This window comes from Oenanthe melanoleuca, chromosome 4 (assembly GCF_029582105.1).
Source record: "Oenanthe melanoleuca isolate GR-GAL-2019-014 chromosome 4, OMel1.0, whole genome shotgun sequence".
Classification (NCBI taxonomy): Eukaryota; Metazoa; Chordata; class Aves; order Passeriformes; family Muscicapidae; genus Oenanthe; species Oenanthe melanoleuca.
In genome coordinates this window covers 34,885,318-34,900,210 of record NC_079337.1, presented here as the reverse complement: position 1 = coordinate 34,900,210, position 14,893 = coordinate 34,885,318, and the positions used below count along the sequence as shown (strand labels likewise).

Genomic DNA, 14,893 nt, shown 5'->3' with positions numbered 1-14,893 from the left:
GCTGTAAGCTGCTCATTTTCACACCTGTGCTTCTTTGTGCCCATAAAAACACTTCTGTGGCTGCACAGCAAACTCTGTCTGGTTACAACTAGACTAGCAACAAGAAGAATCACTTAGATTTAATCCTGATCTGCATGACTGCTCAGTTGCAGGATGCACACAGGATGGTGCAGTAGGAGGGCAGGACCGTGTGATGGGGTGACAACCTCATTTGGTATGAACTCCTGCTTACAGTAACAAAGAAATCATGTCACTTTTCATCTTGCATCACACGTGGGATGAAAAATACAAAGAGTTTGCAGCTACACGGGCTTATCAGACAGTATGAAGCTTACTTACTACAAAATGGATTTGCAAACTTTCATGAAGCTTGGGCTACATGAAATAATAAAAACGTTGTGGAGTATGTTGTCTAAAATTAGGATATTTTAACATAAACTCTAGTATGGGCTACCATAAGTATTCAGATATAAATGAAACATGTAACATTATATTTTAAATAAACATAAAAACATGCAGCACTGCAACTATATATGGTTTAAACTTCAAAAATTAAATCAGTTTAAAGGAAACAGCAGCTCTAACTACCCTGTACATGACATGTCACTAGTACTCACAGCAGAGCTGAGTAGTACAGAAGGCTGCAGTAATCTATATCCCTTGGGGGTGCCAAGAACACAGCATGGATGACTTGAAAGTGACACGCAGAAAGAGCAGGAACTACGGCATCCCAAAAATTCTGAATTCACAGCTCCCAGACTTCTGAAGTCAGCGGGACTGAGTGGCCCCTCCTGGCATCAAGGCAGGCCAGGCACAGGTGGGAACCCAGCAGCTTGTGCTTCTCTGAGATGCCATATGTCCCAGCTCCTGTTGGCTTTTGATTGACGTGTTTTGTAATTGCAGAGAGAATAATGATAATCAGATACATCACCTTGGATGTATTGCAAGCACATTGCATTCCCATTGCTAGTAATCAGTCCTGGAAGATAAATGTGGCTTGCAACTTTGTATGCATTTCCATGGCATAAAGTTCAGCTGGGGAGGACGATTCCCTTCCCCAGCAGGTACCATTCACTGACAGTCCAAGGGTACATTAGTGCACTTGTGTTCAGCACCTGAAATTACCCTGTTAGCAAAAGGAATAAGGAAAACTATTGGAATACATTTTTCTCAGCAAATACACATTTTATTTGTTATGTATTGTAACTGCTTCAATGAAAAAAGATTCCTTTAAAATACTTGAAAAATTCTGCAAATTCCACCACACATCCTGCTTTTAATAAAAAAAAAACTTACTCGATAAGCATTCATAGACTGTGACAAGTCTATCCTTTCTTACCAGAAACAAGTGCTATTCTTTTTATTTTTCTTCTTTTTTTTTCTTAATATCTCATTTTCCTTTCCCACTCCAGCACTACATAACCTGCTACTGCCTGTTGCTCTTCTCCCAATTTATTGTCCAAATTTGTTAAAGCATAGATCCAAAGCATAGGAATATTGGAACATGCCTACAGACTGCATTTTTTTTTTTTACTTCATTACATGTTTTAGGCTAGGATAGTTAAAATATAATTTCAGATAATTAATTGTATAACAAAACCTAATCTGCATTAATACACATAGAGCTTATTGTATATGGTTCAAGAAGTGCAGTAATAGAAAAAAAAATTTAACCAGAATTATTTCCTGGTCTGAATCTAGCTGAAGCCAATCTTTCTTTTTTAAGTACCTGGCCTTGTACAATGGAAACTCAAGATGAATAAAAGAGTATACATAACACAGGCTTTTATTAAAATATTTAAAGCAGTAAAGAAGGTACAAAACTACACATTTTATATTAAGAATAATTATGGTTTAAAACTGATAAACCCATGTATTGTAAAAGCTTTAGTTTTGTAATACAATCCCCTTAATGGTTTGTGCAAATTCTCTTTCACAATAAGCCATTAGTTACAGGGAGCATCAAAGGATCTTCTGGTAGAAGGCATCGTTATAATGTGCAAAAATTATGTTATGTTCTTTGTTAATTGACAAATTGTTCGTTGCTAGACTTAAAGAGTGAAGGAATTAGGAGAGAGAGCTCAAACACAATGACCACACGAAACCAGAGGAGCCAATCTCCAGTTTTGCCTTTGGTACCCCTCAGTTTCAACACCCCTCCTCCTCCTCCTCAGAAGCCTCCACTCAGCCCAAGTACACCTCCATCTGCTTGTTTCACAGTCACTGATCTCTTGTTCATCCAGGTTGCTTTGATTAACATTTTGTTTCACATTATATGAGATCGCACAGTTAGAAAGAGACCCCTCTAAATCATCACTCATGCTCTTCAGAAATGTAAAACAGCTATCTGGAACATATTGTGGAAAAGTATCACCTCCAGAGGCTTTGTGTAATGCAGTAAAAATTTAACTACTAGTAAAAAGACCAATGTAGTATATTGCTTAAGAATTATTTTTCAATCCCTCGAAATGAAATAAAAAACTTGGTCAGATTTTTTTCCCTGTAAGATAAACTGTCATATCCTTTCAGTAAATTTTGCTGGTCTCTAACGCACTCTTGAGAGCACAAAAAGCACTGTATATACTTTGTGCTACAGTCTTGCATTTTGCCAGCCGCTGTTTTCTTGTTATAGAGATTTAGATTTGACAATGCCTTTAACCTCTTGCTTTGTATAACCTATACTACACCATCTTCGCACACAGTTTTGTCAGAGGATCCTGGAAACTACAGGGCTCTGTTACACCATCATATCCCCTTCTGATACAGATTTGTTTTACAGAAAGGAAAATAGGAAATAGCCCTAATGCCTCTTAGAGTGCCCGTGTCTTTGCAGTACAGTTATAACCATCTCTAGGTCTGACTTAGCTCTTGTTGAAATTAGCAGGTTTTAAGTGCCTCTTGGGAGCAGGTGAACACTTCTACCAAACCATCAGTTAGATATTTGGATTCCCTTAGTGAAAACAAAACAGTCTGATACTAATGCAGACACTTTTATAAAAATTAATAAAATACACATGCATTTGGGGTTTAAATGCTTTCCCAACCTCCTGAGGAGCTCCTTCTGGATAGAAGATATAGACAGGCTTATACTCCAACAAACTCAAGCATAGCAATAGTTCTGAACTGCAGCTGGCTTTTGCTGATATTACTTGACAATAAACCTTTAAGTGAGAAATATTATGGGAAGAGGATCAGCTAAAATGTTTTGCAGAGTTTGTCACAAAAATGGCCACCAGGCAGAATGTACTACATTCCTATGTTTGTGCAGTACCTACTGCTGTTATTCACATTCAATACACAGCAGCTGACCAGAAGCATTGCTTCTTTATTAGATATTGCTGTTCATCTTAAATGCTCTCAAATCTAAACTTCTTTACTTGAAAGATAATCTTAGAGTCTCAGCTTTCATACTGATAAAGCTTCTAGCCCTTACAGCTGAGAAGGTATGTCTGACTCTGCTGAGAGACACCCTAAACTGCAGAACACTAAAAAGAGACCCTCACCCTCCAGTTTCAGCATTAAAGGTTTTAAACAAATATCAGCTTAGAAGGTGGTGTTTTGGTTTTCTTCTTTATCCAAGTATCTGGTTGTTAATATTTATTAACTTTATAAACACCACAAATGAGACCAAATTTTCCTATTACAGCTATTCACAGGCACTAAAAAATCCTTACCCCTCTCCAGAAGTGACTGCTGGAGCAGGATTTTACATCATCTTGTGAATTATGTCAGAATTAGGAAAATAATAGTACAGATATTTTACCTCATCACTTTCACTTCTTTGTTGTTTGTCTGTGTTTCTAATTACGTCATGAAAATCTGTTAAAAATGAATCATATCTTAACAAAGTAAACCTTAACTACTACAAAATGAGAATAAATTTTCTGCTTTTAGCATTTGTACATATTACAATAATTTAAGATCATATAAATGCTAATTAGTAGTATAAAGTGTAGCAACATAAAAATTTCACAACATGATCAAGCCTTAGAACTGGTGTGTATTCATCAAGGTGGTTTCTCTCTTAGAGGCTTACACTGGAGTTGAGGATTTATAGATATGGATGCTTTTGTTTTTCAACTTTTAACAGCTGGAAGAGACATGTTTTGGGCTGCTGTTTAGGTTCTTCGTAGTTTTGAATAAGCAGACCTATATTTGACAGGGAACAACTTGAAATTTCTGTGTTTATTTCTTTCAAATGCCACTCCCTGATTCTTTTCCATTTGCAGCAGGCGCTTATCCCTGCCCGCACTTAGGGAGAGCTTCTACTGAACTTCATACACGGTCACACTAAATGATGAGGATTAACCATTGGCCCACAAGTTTATTATCAAACTTCAAGGGTTTTTTTTTCGTTTGTTTGTTTTGGTGTTTTTTTTTTTTTTTTCTCCCCCATAAGAATTTGGGCTCTGGAGTAGAAGTATTAACTTTTGACTGGTATTACACACAGACGCATTTTCTAGTAGCACAATAGCTGTGAAACAACCTCCCCTGTTACTGTAAAGTCCTTTAGCAGTATAGGGTAGGGTATGCAATGGGGTGCTGTAAGGAAACGATACATTTTTATCACCAGTTGCTAGAAAATCCCGTGGGAACCACTGAAAATGAGACTGATGATTCAATCAACAATTTCAAAACTTCATGAGCGTTTTCTTTCTAGTCTCAGATCACCTATGTATCCCGTGGTCATTTGTGACACATCACAGCACTAGCTGCCAGAAGTAACAGAATAAATTATTCTCCCAACATGCGTGCCACACGACCAGCACTCGAGACCCATTTAAGTTTAATGAGACCCATTGAAGTAAAACTGAGCCTTTCCACTACCTGGATGCAAGACAAAGACCGGTGTGTTGATGAAGATCACAGTGCTTACCTGGCTGTTACCAGCCAGACCTGCTTATCTCTGCTGGCTACTTCCTCTTGCAGCCCATGACACAGAGCCTTGTCAACTCCCACTATTCTTCCTCTTTCCCAGGAGACTTTAGAGCTGCAGTGACAGAGGAAACAGATTCTACTCTCAGGTAGCCGCATTTTAAGTTTCTAGCCCACATTGCTACAGAAGGAAACCGTCCCTCAGACTGGACAAAGGTACAAATAAAGCATTCTGGTTTGTTCTGTAGAAATGTATCAGTATTTGTAAATTGGCATGTACTTCATTTTGGCAATAGCAAGCACCAGCAGCTAGTGTAAAACATGACTATTCAGAAGCTGGACTGTGATCCTTTTTGGATCTCCTCACTGGATGTCACACCTCTAGGGCCAGAGGTAGTCCAACCCTTTGTCTTACAGCTTAGAAGGAGAAAAAAAAGCTCTCAATTCACAAAAGACAGAACAATTTTATTGGCAGTTAAATTTAATTTCTTAAGAGTAAGTTGTGTATATGTTTCAGGCAAAGTACCAATGCTCACCAACAGTGGAAGAGTTTGGGAGTGGGGAGAGAACAGAAACTTTTTTTACCCATTTAAACCATATTCTTACTGTAAAGAAGGAACTATCTGCATTTTAGAGCCCCTCAAAGCTGCCTGTGGAGCTATTTAATATATAAAGACAAATTTCTGCTTTCTTCTCATACCTGTAAAAAGCAATATAGCAAAAGAAAGAAAATTTTAAAATATCTTGAGGGTAAAATGTTGCATGAGTATTACTTTGAATGTAAACAAGAAAGTGAATGAAAGCCAGGTGAATAGAAAAGCAAAAAGTACTTTTTAAAAAAGTATAAAGCTTATAAATTCAATGCCAAAAAAGTTACTGTCAAATTAAGACTGAAAAAGTTCAGGTAAGAATTACTGTGATCAAGAATTGCTATTGTTCCTAATATTATCTGTGTTAGTACCAGAAGAGTTGTATTTGTTTCTTGACACATGACCACTGCAGTTTCAGCCTTTGCTCTGCAGCTGTCCCAGATAGTGTCTCACGCAGGCTGCCTTTGTTTTAGGCATTGGGTACACAGCACAAAGTCAAATTAAGCTCCTGAGCTTTCAGACTAACCCAGCCTGGTGTAACTAACACAGCTGCATTTGCCTATGAGCTGCTTAACTGGTTATGCAGGCTTTGCAATGGCCTGCATAATAAACCCCTAGTGTTTAAAGGGTAAATATATTTCATTTTTACAACATACATATTATTTACATGTTATACAACACCAGAAAAATTGGGGAATTTCTAATACACTAAGCGCAATTCTTTAAGACATTGACAGAAATACCAGTTTTGTAAACTTTTAGGCAGCAGCAGCTGTATGTGTTTTTATCAAAGTACAAAGAAAAGAACTACTTACAACTGGAACACTGCAACAAAATAAGTTTTGTGTTGAATTTAGGTAAGCAGTAGCTTAAGTAGTTTTGAGTTTTGCTTTTCACCCTAAAGCTCTCACCATATATCTAGTGAGAGATGCTCCCAAAAAATAGGCCTAAAACATTGTTGCTGTCTGTAGACTTCATAAGTCACCTTAAAAGGGTTTTCAAAGCAGTGACCTACTTAAATGCTTTTTGTGTCTTGAATTTTAATCTTTTTTTCTGTAACAAAAAGAACTGTTGATTAAAGCTAAATTTGCTTGCTTTCAACATCTTTCATTCCTATTAGCAAAGTTGGGTTTGATTAAAACCAAGAGCAGTTTTACCTCACTTTCATTATTCATCCACTGACTTTTCAGGTCCAGAAGAAACTGCCTATCAATCAAGAGTGACAACTTTCCAAAGCAGAATTTTACTGCCATTAGGCTACATTAAGGCATATTCCATACAGGATTTTGGCTAGTAGGAGATTTTCTGGGGACAGTAGAGCTTCCTTATCCAGCTGACTGAATTAAAACTGACAGCATCACTACATAAATACACCAGAATGAAAGTCTGGTCAGAGTCAAGGTCATGCAACTGCAGTTTGCAATCTCCTCAGCTGAACAGTATCTGTTGTAATGTATCCACTGATGATTTAATTCAAATAAAAGGCCTTTGTTCCTTTCTTCCCTTGCTTTGTCCACACTGACACCACTGTCCAGAAAAGCTCTAGAAGCAGCCCACAGAAGCCAAGAGATACAAGTATGACAGAAAGCACTACCATTCCCATTACACATTTTTGTTGTCCATGAGATACTTTTCTTTAAATCCATTTCTTGGCTCCGTAACCTGGTCTCACCCATCTGATCTTTACTTCCAATCCTGCATTTCCAGCCTCATTGCTTATCTCTCCTCACTTGCAGTTTACTGGAGATTAAATCAAGTTAACAATAGCACCCCAAATTGTGGGGCAGATTAGAAACTCAGAAGGGCTCAAAGCCAGGGAGCTATAAAACCCAAGAGTCATTTCATGAGCAGAATTATTCACACTGAAGCACACTCCAGGTCCTGGAGTTTATGCTTGCTCCCCACAAGTGTCATGCACATGTGGTTAATAAATTAACCACGCGTACCGACCACAGTCAATACTGCATAGAGCACTGCTTCAGAAGAGTAACAGTGACCGGATCTCTGGAGACAGAAATTGTGATTTTGTCTGAAAAAGAACAGTGTGACTCAATGAAAAACAGTGACAGCTTATTGTGGAAGCAGAGAAGCACTTTTCCAGGCATGAGGGCGCTGGGAGGAAGGCACGGCTTTGGGAATGACAAGTTCCTAACATCGGCATTCTTGAGTGGGGCTTTCAACATTGGCACTGCTGTGGGAAGCTTCCAGTACCATGTTCAAGCATGGAAAATCCTCAATACTGCCTTCCTTGTTGGAGGACAGACAGATGTTAAGAAGAACAACTCTTTGGTTTCTTATGTGCCCTGTGTAGTATGAGACAGCATGATGTAACACTCTGGATCTAGGAAAGTGGACAAAAGTTTTCTTTTCCAGGTAAAGATCCTAATTTCTTTCTTAAAACATTTTATTAAATAATTTGAAAGGCAGATCTCATTTTTTCCCACAGCAATAATTATACTTTATCACCTCACCTGCTTTTCTGCAATAATTCTCTTCATATTGTTAGAGCAGATATAAAAACAGATGCAACAGTGGAAGTCTTACTGCAATTGCAACATAAAATTTCCAAAGACTGTTCCAAAGTAATTTTTTTTCCATGAACATGCTATATTAATGTTAAAAGAGTGAAAATGTTAATAAACTTACCTAAAGCTTCCCCTCCACCCATCCCAATAACTGACAGAGAGTATCTAGGTCAATCTGGCAAGTGAGGAATGCTTTTACACCACAGATACCAATGGTTGCACTACAATTCACACAGTATGCACCAGTATTGTAAAATTCGACCATCTTTTACAAAATTATTAGCTAGAAAACACTTCACAAGAAGCTGTGTTACAGAGGTTTACCACAAAGAAAATAAGTGATCCATCTGGGAGCTTAACTCATCAAACAAAATAGTGCTGTGCTTTCTGTGTAAAATATGAAGCAAAGGCATTTTTAAAGACACATGACAAAACAAATCTCTGCCAAGTGGATACACAGACCTGCACAGAACTCAGTACCATAGAACTGAGAACATTATTTTGCTACAGAGAAGCAGTGGAATACAGTAGTAACAAGCCCAAACCGGAACATGAAACATTCTCCATGCAAATGTTTATTCTGGAAGGTAAGGAAGGCTATGCTTTATTTGTATGCTAAACACTATCAAGAGTAATAGCCACATAAGTGAACTGATACAAGATTTTGGATAACTGGTTTGTGAAGGCTTTGACATCTGCAGAGCAAATGCATATCTGTGGGTTGCTTTGTCAATTTACTTCCCAGTTACCCTCTTCTGTACTGGATTTTGGCTTTTAGGGTTGCACTTTGGGCAAACACACACAGCTTAAAATGAAATAGGGAAAAGGAGGCATTCACTACTTTAGTGAACTGTTCCACCTGAGCATGTACTTGTCAGAAGGGAAAGAAAAGCTTGAAGAACTGTACCTGGTAAGTTCTTCCTATACTGAGGAACTCTGAACGGGGGAGACTGAAGATCAAGACATTGCCCACTCTCACACCTGCAGCTACTCAGTGCTCTCACATAGCTTAGGGATTTGCTTTTTCTTACAATTGAGGAAGGTTAACACGATTAAAACTCCACTGAAGGCATCACATCTTCACTAAACAAAGCTTTTCACCAGGGCTATGAACTACACCTGAAAAAACAAGTGTTAAAAACCACTCAGCTCACTAAGAATATTTACCTAAAGTAGAGAACTGGATGAAAATAATCAGGCAGAAGAAAACCAACGTAGGCAAAACCATTATCACCTGGTCTGTGGTCACATCGCAGTTTAAGTAAATGTATGGAAACTTCAGTTTTCTCCCCAAACCCAATGGGCCGGACTTGCTGCTGGCGATTACACTCGATAACATTAATGCAAACCACGGGTATGGGTTGCATTAAAACCTCAGTTCGACCGAGATTGGTCCCAGGCTTTATTTCCAGCGCTGCAGCTGGCACTTTACAGAGCACCAAGCCGACACCTTCCCTCCTCAGCGCCGGGCTGGCCGCGGGAACGCTGGAACTCGCCTCTCACGGGCAGCCCGGAGAGCAGCAGGAGCTCTCTCCGCCCGGGGATCGCCGCTAACCACACACTCTCCTTCGCGGGGCCCGGCACTGGAGCCGGGGGCAGGCACACCGCAGCCCCGACCCCGCGGCGGGCGGGCCGGGCCAGCTCGGGGTCCCCAGGAACGCGGCGCGCTTGGGCGCCGAAACCCAACTCCCAGAAAGGTTTACAGCCCGCCAGGACCCCGCCCCGCGGAGGGAAGGACGGACGGAGGGAGGTGAATTTGGGAGAGAGGGGGCGGCGCTGCTGCTGCCCCGGCCGCCCCCGAGCTGGGGCAGGCAGAGCTGAGGAACCCGCTGACCGCGCTCCCGGCACACGCTGCCCAGCGCCGCCCCCGAGCTGAGGGACCCGCTGACCGCGCTCCCGGCACACGCTCTCAGCGCCGCCCCCGAGCTGAGGGACCCGAGGGACCCGCTGACCGCGCTCCCGGCACACGCTCCCAGCGCCGCCCCCGAGCTGAGGGACCCGCTGACCGCGCTCCCAGCACACGCTCCCAGCGCCGCCCCCGAGCTGAGGGACCCGCTGACCGCGCTCCCAGCACACGCAGCCCGGCGCCGCCCCCGAGCTGAGGGACCCGCTGACCGCGCTCCCGGCACACGCAGCCCGGCGCCGCCGGCCCCGCTCCCTTTGTATTTTTAAACCACGCCGCAGCCCCCGCGCTCCGCCCAATCAGAGCGGCCGCAGCCCCGCCGGCCAATGGCGGGGGCCCCCGCGGTTTTTTAAACCGTCCCTCCCGCCCAATCGCCGCCCAGCGCGCTCCGCCCAGCCCCGCCCCCCGCTCTCCTCACCCCAACCGGTTCCAACGGGTATGAGCGCCAACGACCCCCTCGCGCTCGACCTAGCCCGGGAGTAGCTCGGCGGCTGACGTCAGAGCGGCAGGCAGCCAATCCCGTCCGGCCTCCGCGCGAGGGGGCGGGGTTTGGGGCAGTTTGAACCGGCGCGGCGGCCAATGGGCTGCGGCGGGGGGCGGGCTCTCGGGCGCCGCGGGTCGGGTTGCTGTGGCGGGCAGTGCCGCGGAAAACAAGAGGCGGTAAGAGCGCGGCCGGGCACCATTCGGCAGCAGCACCTGAGGGAGCAGAGCCCCGCGCCGCCCGCTCCGCTCAGCCAGGCAAGGCCGCGCACCCGCGGGGCGGGAGCGCCCCGGGAGGGACGGAGGGAGAGCGGGAAGGAGCGCACGCCGGCGGCGGTGCTGCGCGCACGGGCAGCGAGGGGCTCCCGCGGCGGGCGGCGCGCCCGGCGCTGAGGGGAGGACTCCTGGCGGGCGGGTGGGGCCGGGAGGGCGGCGGCGGCTCCGGCCCCGGCGGGGCGGGCTGGGGCACGGGCGGCGGGGCCGGGCGGGCTGCCCGCCGCAGCCGCGGGGGGCGGGAGAGGCGCTGGCAGCGGAAGGGGCCGCGGCCGCGGCGGGGGGCGCGGGCTGAGGGGCCCGGCGGGGCGGGGCCGGCGCGCTGGGCGGGAAGGCGCCGGCGGGCGAGGGGCGGGAGCGGCCTGAGGGGCGGCCCCGCCTCACGCCGCCTCTCCTCCTCAGCAGGGACCCGCCGCCGACCTCACCATGGGCAAAGGCGACCCCAATAAGCCGCGGGGCAAGATGTCCTCGTACGCCTACTTCGTGCAGACGTGCCGCGAGGAGCACAAGAAGAAGCACCCGGACTCGTCCGTCAACTTCGCCGAGTTCTCGCGGAAGTGCTCGGAGCGGTGGAAGGTGAGCGGGGCCGGGCCGAGCCGGGCTGAGCCCGAGCCGGGCCGGCCCCCGCCCCTGCTCCGGGCTGCTGGGAAAAGATCCCTGGTAGCAGCTGCTGCTTAGGCGTTAGTGGGTCAGTAGCTGCTTTATCTCATCCAGACTCTTCTTTCCCCTCCGTCTGTCCACAGACAATGTCAAGCAAGGAAAAAGGAAAGTTTGAAGAAATGGCTAAAGGAGACAAAGCTCGCTATGACAGGGAGATGAAAAACTATGTTCCTCCCAAAGGCGAGAAGAAGGGAAAGAAAAAGGACCCCAACGCTCCTAAAAGACCACCGTGAGTGTTTCTATGACTCCCTCCTCCTACACAGAAAAAAGTATTAGTTCTAATAGCTTGATACTTTACTTTAATTACTGTCTCTCGATGTAGATCTGCGTTCTTCCTTTTCTGTTCTGAACACCGTCCGAAAATCAAAAATGAGCACCCTGGCTTGTCTATTGGAGATACAGCAAAGAAATTAGGTGAAATGTGGTCCGAACAGTCGGCCAAAGACAAACAGCCATATGAACAGAAGGCTGCCAAACTAAAGGAGAAGTATGAAAAGGTACAGTAAAAGTAATAAAGTTGTGGAGCTCACTGTAAATACCTGAATCTGGGTGTCTTGCACCCGAACTACACGGGGCTTATAATTCTTAGTGCTTATGTCAGGCTTCAGAAGACATGGAAAGGTGTGGTGGGGTAGGTATCTGGAGCCCTTACAGTGAACCTGGATGTGGGTTTTGCATGTCTAGAGATTTTACCAGTAGGATGCCTTACTACCAGAAAGCAGGTCACCTGCTTGCTAAAATAAAATGTAGTCAGACTCCAAAGCACAGTGGTCATAAAATTCTTAAAACTGTCTGCATTGCATGTTCTTTTGCCTAAAAGATTTAAGCATGAAAATCCCAAGGTGGAAATTCTGCTTTTTTGCATTCACTGTATCTGATCTTTGCAGTACAGTAGTATTGAAATACCAAAGCAGTACAAATTTGTCTTCAGCGTTCTGTTGCTAGCAACTTAACAGTGTTTTTCCTGCAGGATATTGCAGCATATCGTGCCAAGAGCAAGGGTGATGTAGGGAAAAAGGGCCCAGGCAGGCCTGCAGGATCTAAGAAGAAAGCAGAACCAGAGGAGGAGGAGGAAGAAGAGGAAGAGGAGGAGGAAGAGGAGGAAGAAGATGAGGATGAAGAATAAATGAATGTCCTGCTGTAAAGATTTATGTTCAGAATCCAATATTTTGCTAAGAATGTGAACTCAAGTGCAGCTCATTGTTAGCTTCAGTATAAAAATCTGTACAGAATTGTGTATAAGTAATGTGGTTCTTTGTAGGGAGACTGCAATTTGTAATGTAAGCAGTAGCCAAGGGCTGCTACAGTTCGGTTTGGAACAAAACAGTTGTTGAATGTTTCTGCTGTTCCTGCATATTTAATGGTTTTATTGAAATTCAGTGACTGATAGCCAGGTGTTTCTTTTCAGCTGAGTAAAACAAAGGTAGCTTAATAGCTGATCTTATATTTTGTAGTATTTTGTTGCATTGTATTACTTTTTTTAACAGTTTTGTAATAAAATGTTGTACATGATTCTTTTTGTGTTCATGATGTTTCTGAGAGGCTGGGCACCCCCAGAATGCTGGAATCCTGTGTGGGAACATGCAGTGTTGTTGGGCTCTTGCTGTTCCTGCAGAACTGGCGAGTCCCTTAGGCACTGACTCGTGGAGCTTTTGCTGCCACTTCAACTCCTTTAACTGATTTCCTCTGCCACATCCACTACCGTTAGCTAAAACATGCTTTCCTTGCAGTAGCACTTGCCTGTGTTACCTTGTGGGTGAAAAATAAATCTCTTAAGTAGTGAAGTTCTTGGGAAATTACTCCTGGATTATCTTCTTTCCCCAGACTGCTGAAGCACAGGTCTTTGTTTTGGCATACTAGCTGATAATGAGTGAATGTTTGGAACTTTCCCTTCCAGAGCTCAGGGTCACTGGCCTTGGCTGCAAGACAGATGTGGTTAGAGACATGTCTTCCCAGATGTTGCTACTCCTTCCCTCTCCCCCTGGCTCCAGTATTAGTGGATTCTCATAAAATACACAGCTTGCAGAACAGCATGAAAAATGTTGGAATGTTATCCCCACACATGCCAGTAGATTCCTGAAGGCATTTGTAAAGAACAAGTGCTCCTGATACACTCCTGTTGGTGGTTGTAACAGTGTCACCAGTTATACTGTTTCTTGGCTTTCACTTTTTATTTTACTTTAGTATATATAAAGGTTTAAATCTAGATACCTAAAAATATTTTCAACTGGGGAATTTGACATCCTGCAGCTAAACTAAATTGCTTAAGTTTAATTTGTTGAGCTAAATACCAGGAAATAACTTTTATTAGCCCTTGAAAGCCCAGCCCTTAAAAGTGTAATGTCTAAAAATTAAGTAATATAAAGGGCAGGCTTCCAAGATTTTGTTTAAAATGTCTCCCTATTGTCCATTAGCTTATGAAGTAAGTTTGTGTCCCATCATTGTACTATGTGCAAGATAAAAAGTGTTTTCAGGACTTTACTATGGTAAATGTCACTGGGTAGGTCAAAGATAACACAGCACCTTCTGAAAAAAGAGGCTTAAGAAAAACACTATATTCTTGTAAGCATGGAAATTAAGTAACAGTAAAGGCAATTCAAACATTTTTATACGGGAGTAGGTGTTGATCTCTGAGAGCCTTGGAAACCCAGAGCTGCTTTTTCCTCCCCACTGTGCCCCTGAGATACTTAAGTATCATCAGAAGGATTAGCTGCTGTTTTACATGTTGGACCTGCCAGAGATAACTCAGCAGAGGTGAGATCAATGGCTCCTTTTTCCTGGCTCAGATTCCATGCAGCCACAGGCATAAACTACAAGTGAGAGGCAGTGGCTCTGCGCACAGCACCTCCAGTGCTCAAGAGCATTTTTTGCTGTAGAATTTGCAGTCCTACAGCACCTGTATCTGTAACTCAAAAATTCTTCCATCTGAGGCAATTCCCTGTTATAGTGTGTACATGCTGATCTTGTTACCACATCCTGTTCAGACTTCCCTGTAGAAATGCACCATCACATCCTCTAACATTCTCTCCCTGAGCAGAACAGTGATGCTTCATGAAGTCTTTCTGATAAGATTATTTAAATTTTCTGCAGTGGAGGAGTAAAGTCAGAGTGAATTGACTAATTTGATGATTTGAAATACTTGTTTTGTTTCAGTTTTTTTTCATTTTTTATTTTTAATTGAAACAAAATATAACCCTTCAGGTGTCCTTAAAAGTTTCACAGCAAAAGCTCTGCATCAGGCTGATCTATCAACTGAGAATGATGTAATGACTAAAGATAATTAGCATTTTTAAAACAACCTCAAACATATTTTGTCCTTTTGCTAAGAAGGATGTTCAATATAAAGGCAAATGGAAGAGAGTACATTAAAATTACTGCTTTCAAATTAAGCTTTAATAAGTATGATGTGTCAGGTCAGGGAGTTCAGGTAATGCCCATCTGTGTGCACGTGCTGGAAAGGACTAATAAGTTATCAAAGTGTAAGGGGAATGTTCAGTAAAGATAAGGCCATAGAAGAAAAGCTAAATTAGTTTTTCATGTCAGTGTTCAATATGGACAGACTTGTGAAATAACTCACTGGAGGTGAA

At 43.5% G+C, this 14,893-nt stretch overlaps 1 protein-coding gene across 3 annotated transcripts; it reads left to right on the top strand.

The window, feature by feature from the left end:
• Nucleotides 1-10,439: 10,439 nt before the first annotated feature.
• On the top strand, nt 10,440-12,818 carry HMGB2 (high mobility group box 2). Of its 3 annotated transcripts, none has more exons than XM_056489557.1 (5): nt 10,440-10,631; nt 11,052-11,222; nt 11,390-11,535; nt 11,629-11,803; nt 12,277-12,818. In XM_056489557.1, the coding sequence occupies exons 1-5, from the start codon at nt 10,473-10,475 to the stop codon at nt 12,430-12,432; spliced, it is 807 nt and encodes a 268-aa protein (XP_056345532.1). In that variant the 5' UTR covers nt 10,440-10,472; the 3' UTR covers nt 12,433-12,818. The 3 variants fall into 3 exon arrangements, with proteins under 3 accessions (XP_056345532.1, XP_056345533.1, XP_056345531.1); XM_056489558.1 differs by having other exon boundaries at nt 10,485-10,553; nt 11,049-11,222; XM_056489556.1 differs by having other exon boundaries at nt 10,485-10,631; nt 11,049-11,222.
• Nucleotides 12,819-14,893: the final 2,075 nt, after the last annotated feature.

Excerpts from the sequence above, each read along its gene's own strand:
- HMGB2 (XM_056489557.1), top strand. The coding sequence starts at position 10,473 with ATGGGCTGCGGCGGGGGGCGGGCTCTCGGGCGCCGCGGGTCGGGTTGC. Across the intron at positions 10,632-11,051 it reads CGCCCGCTCCGCTCAGCCAG|GGACCCGCCGCCGACCTCAC; the intron begins GCAAGGCCGCGC and ends CCTCCTCAGCAG. Across the intron at positions 11,223-11,389 it reads AGTGCTCGGAGCGGTGGAAG|ACAATGTCAAGCAAGGAAAA; the intron begins GTGAGCGGGGCC and ends GTCTGTCCACAG.